The sequence below is a fragment of the Nematolebias whitei genome, chromosome 10 (assembly GCF_014905685.2).
Source record: "Nematolebias whitei isolate Nwh7 chromosome 10, NemWhi1, whole genome shotgun sequence".
Classification (NCBI taxonomy): domain Eukaryota; kingdom Metazoa; phylum Chordata; class Actinopteri; order Cyprinodontiformes; family Rivulidae; genus Nematolebias; species Nematolebias whitei.
The window spans coordinates 11173164-11178483 of record NC_056507.1 but is presented as its reverse complement, the minus strand read 5'-3'; the positions used below and the strand labels follow the sequence as shown (position 1 = coordinate 11178483).

The 5320-nt window shown below is 39.3% G+C and overlaps 1 protein-coding gene across 1 annotated transcript in view; it reads left to right on the top strand.

Annotated features, from left to right (window-relative positions):
- Positions 1 to 5320, top strand: part of necab2 (N-terminal EF-hand calcium binding protein 2) — a 114962-nt gene that overhangs the window by 74609 nt on the left and 35033 nt on the right. The window contains exon 8 of the mRNA XM_037683348.1: positions 3158 to 3237. Coding sequence (XP_037539276.1) covers positions 3158 to 3237 — 80 coding nt within the window. The remainder of the gene's footprint in view (positions 1 to 3157; positions 3238 to 5320) is intronic.

Below are 5320 nucleotides of genomic sequence, written 5' to 3'. Positions count from 1 at the left end.
TATATATATATATATATATATATATAAATGTGTTTTAAACCCTTCCCACACTCTTGCAATATTCTAAACAAAGTTTCTAAACTCTAAATGCTCTAAAAGAGCACATAATGTCATGATTTCAGCCCTGTGCCTCCACTGCTCTTTTCCTTCTGCAAGCCTTCTTGGCCACGCCCACTCCTCCATTCTGCACAGAGAACAGCTGATCCGCTGCAGCAGGAAGTTTCTCCTGCAGTATGGGCTGCACAAAGCTGCAGCAGGTGCTAAATAATTTTAAATAATTTATTTTAAATAAAAATCCCATGCCGATGGTGCGGCCCATCCATCAGTCAGCCATTTGTGTGTCACGTCCAAACTTATTTTGAAAAACCGTGATAGAGCGAATCCGCGATAAATGAACAGCGAAGTAGCGATGGACTACTGTATATATAAAGAACAGTCATCTTGGGTTTTATTTGTCTGTGGCACAATAATTCGTGACACCTTAGAATCAGAGAATGTGTCATAAATATATCGAGCTTGGGCTTCCAATATATTTGAGTGTCTGTGAACTCATCATAAAACAGGAAGTGGTTGTAGTGTAGTCTAAACTTTCCAAACAGAGGGTTTGATGAGCATTTTACCTTCTGCTTGCTCAGCGTAAAGCCTGACAGAAGGGTCAGATCGTACCCTCATTTCATCTCCAGCTGTGGACATTTCAGACCATCAGGTACAAAATGACCACTCCACGTATCGTTATAGACTCTAGCTCTAAGATTCATCTCTAAAAACTGTGAGAAAATTTACAAGAAATTTCTAAATTTTCAGTCTCATTGACGTCTGAGTGTTTTCAGCCAAGTGACCAGCAGGCCACGCAGCCACGTTTACAATGACCTGGTTTTTAAAATGTGCGTTTTGTTGTGTGTACGGCTTGTAAAACTGCACGTCATTTTGTTCACCTCGGCCCACATCATAATGCTTCATATCCACGTCTGCAGCCGCCCCCACATCTATAGTTTAATATGCCGGGGTACACTTGTGCAATGAAAACGACATGGATCAGTTTTTCCATAATTCTTTCGTCAGCATGGAGATTCGACCTGGACATTTGACATTTGTGTTGTTGGAGGAGCGCTGCCGTGCACGTGTCTGATTCACCTGCACCACAGGATCCATTTTAAAAGACAAGTCCCGCCCCCTTGTTCACAAAAACAATGTTTGTTTAGCCTCTATTCAAAACGTAGTAAACATGGTTTTCTGTTGGACGGCAGGAGACTGGATGTTGTGTGACACGAATCAAAAAGTTAAATGAAGCAAATGTTGAGGCTTTAAATCGAGTTTAATTGAGGATGAAATCAGCCGAGACTCTTCACTCTGCTGCTGAACCAGAGCGAGCTGCTGCCGCCGAACACTTTTTTCCTCAAGTCTGAGGAAATGACCTGCTTTCATCTGCGTCCGTCTCCCAGGCTACAGACAATGGTTTAGTGTGTGTGTGTGTGTGTGTGTGTGTGTGTGTGTGTGTGTTCAGTGTGCAGGGAGCTTGTTTCTAATTGACTGGCTGTTAAAGCTTTTAATGAAGAGTGGGTGGCCTGGGCTCCAATTTATGAAGCTTCGGCCTTCAGGATGAGAAGAGGCTGGTTGTTGGGGAAGGGTGGGGGGGAGGGGGAAAGATCATCTGAGAGACTTCAGTGTGAAAAAGGACCAAAGAATTAGAGACGTTCTATTTTCTGCAAAAACACAGTGAATGCTGAGCGCTGAACGACTGCTGAAATTGACCAAACTGAGTTAAAACAATCAGAACACAAGCTAAAACCAACAAGCTAAAATGAACAAAACCATTCTTCAAAGCTAAAATTAGCTCAATTTAAGCTAAAATCTGAAATTAGCTAAACCATAGCTACAAGCCAAAATTGGCAAAAGTGTAGCCAAAACAGCAGTAAGCTAACATAACTACCTGTACACTGTAGGTAAAAGTAGCAAAACTAGAGTTACAAGCTGAACTCAGTACAAGATAGTCAATGTAGCAAAATCATAGCTAAAGTTTAAAAAGTAAAATGTAGGTAAAGCAATACTGCTGCTAAAAGCAAAAATTAGCTTTGATTATTATAGAAAAAAAAGTTATAGTTGCAGATGTTCATCCAGTGATAACTTTTTTCACCTCCAATCTGTCCTCTGGTTTGAGATATTTTGCTAACACACACATTTTTGCCTTTCAGCTATGGGGGATAAAACTATTGCAGCAAATCTAATTGTACAAATATAAACATTCTCCAATTTTTTAGTGAGCAAAGTTGTAAGCCAAACCATATTTTTGTGGTGCTAGCAATAAATGTATGCATGTGTGTGTGTGTATATATATATATATATATATATATATATATATATATATATATATATCCTAACTTCTCAGGAATTAAAGTTTGTTTTTATCAGTCAGTAGAATAATTAACTCTTCAGGTAAACTTTATGAATTAATTCTGCAGAGTCGTCTTTGTTCTGAGCTGTGAAGGAAAAATCCTGCAGCAGTTGAGTTTTGTCGTCATATTTAAAAGTCGTCCATGTTTATTTTGTCTGATAAATAAAACCTGTCCAAATGAAACTCTCCTGTTTGAATCCACCCACATACATATTATGTACATAATCATCTCTGTCCCTCTGTTCTGTGCTGCTGCCTGATTATAAGAAAATAAAGAGAATGATTGACACGCTCATCTATCGGAGGTACTGCTTAAACAAAAGCAAACATTCGGTGCCAAAGGTAACCGTCAGTTTGTGAAATAATTGGGAGGAAGTCTGTGCGGACGCCTCAAAAAGTCACATTTAAATAGCGCTGCAGTTAAATGAAGCACCTCAAAGAGAGTGGGCTGCACATCCGCCCGTTTCTTCAGTCTCTGAACGTCTTCACTTCCTGCCAATAAAGACGCATCATCAATGTTTTATTAGCCTTTTTCCAAATGTCACCTGTGCTTGAAAATATCAGGATAAAACAGCAAAAATAAAAAGTAAGAAACGACAAGGTCCATAAAGCTGCTGCTTCATTGTGCATGATGGAAATGATTCTGCATGTATTTGAATAAACCCAACTCACATTAGAAACCAGAAGTTATTTAGTTTTTTCCCCACGTTGCTGTTTTCTCCATTAAAATTGTTTTATTAAGTGCAACTTGTGCGTTCTTTGCAGGTGCAGTGGAGGTGAGGAAAGAAGGTCTGGAGGCTCAGATCAACCGCCTGGCTGAACTGATCGGACGTCTCGAGAACAAGGTAAAAAATGCAAACATTAAATTAATTTTAGCCTTTTAAACTTCTGCAGTGATTTACGTCAATGCCCTGAATTCATGCTAATGAATAGACTCATATTTAACCATAAAATAACAGCTTTGACTGCAATTCACTGTTAAAGTGGAACGATTATAAACAGTTAATATCTTACCTGTTGTAGATATCTTTGAACAGCCTCAGTTTAAATAAAGTTAAATTCTGACTGGGCTCTAAACATGAAACAAAGTGCATTTCTTTCATCTTATGATGACTAATCTCGTAAAAATATTAGTGTTTCATACAAGTACTGTTTTATTAAAGTAATATTTTGTATTGCATTGGAAGTAACGTGGAAATCTGTGGTAATCTGCAAGAACAAACAGCAGCAGCTAGCTGCAGCACTTCCTGTTCAGCCTGGAGCACCTGGAGTAGCAAGGGATGAGCACTAGTGATTTTTCAATTATCTGAAGTCAAAATGGCTGAATTTTCAAAATGAATACAATCTATCACCATCGCAGTTGATTTTTAAAAAGTATTTACTCCAACGCCTGGAAATTGCTTCCCACATGATTTTTTTTTTTTTAGCCTCCACCACCCAAACTCCCAGAATAAAAAGGGGGAAAACTTCAAATTGAAGCATCCTAACAGCTCTTTGTATTATCAAATTTTATTTTGAAAGGATTATAAAGTGGAAACTATGGACACGGGTGAGCACAGCTTTAATCCATTGGAAAATGAAGGAATAAAACAATTTATATTTCATTGGGGGTGGGGGGTGGGGGGGCTGCAGGACTTGGGAAGTCTTGCTCGACTTTTCGAAGAAAATCTAAAAATTCAGCAGAAAATTCAGTTTTGCTTGAAATGTCGCCGTAACTAGCTCTGTTCAAGTGTGATTACTCACTGTGGGTGAGTTTCCTTCTCCTCGCTTTTAAATAGATGCACTGATACACTAACTGTTTACAGAATATACCAACTCAGTATTATTTATTATAATCTTAAATGAGCTGGACATGAACATCCTGCTCACTGACATGTGGTAAAGATAATTGTCCGGGTAAAACTGATTTAAAATATTTTGCACTTCATGAACAAATTGTAAATTTAACTAACAGACTGGGAGCAATGCTGCACAGCTGACTTTTAAAATAGAACATTTTTAATGGTGACACAGAAAATTTTCATAAATTTTTATACGTTGTCGAAAGTTGCTATAGTTGCCATACATCCATAAACTCTCTCTTGTCCAGACCATAACGTCTGATACACAGGAAAATTGAGCAAAACTTCAAACACATATGGATCATCACTTGACGGAGCGTCGTGTTTTCATCACCCCAGCTTCAAGGTCAAAGTCGTAAATCAAGGTCAACATTGAAATAAAGTCCTTGCTCGTTCCATCCGTTGCTTCTGATCCGCTCAAAATAATTTAACAAAACTCAATACTAATTTCTACCATCAATAGATGGCCTGTCTCAAAATCTTAACACCTCAGCTTCAAGGTCAAGGTCACAAATCAAGATCAGATATTATGCAAGGTCTTTGCTTTCTCGGACCATAACTCCTGAACCGCTCAAGATAATTTAATAAAACTTAATACACGTTTGTACCACCAGTAGACAGCGTGTCCCGTAAAATTTTCATCTCCCTAATTCTAAGATCAAGGTCACAAATCGAGGTCAAATATCATATAAGGTCTTTGCTCGTCCATGTTATTGTAATACAGTAATCCCTCAATACTTCATGGTTCGACTTTCGTGGACTCACTCTTTCGCGGGTTTTCAACATTAGACTGTACACGACACACGATTGGCTGATTAATGGAAGGTGACCAACCAGAGCATTGTGCTGAGGGGCGGACTGGCCATCAGGAGCACCAGGGGGCCTGGCCCACTCTGTGATAACCAAAGGGGACTAAAGGCAGACACACAACACCCTGCCCCCTCCTTTCTCTTTCCGAGGCTGTCTGTCACAGCAGAGCAGAGACACACAACAGGTGAGTGCACAACTTGTTGTGTGTCTCTTCTCTGCTGTGACAGACAGCCTCAACAAAAGAGAGGAGGTGTGTGTGTGTGTGTGTGTGTGTGGG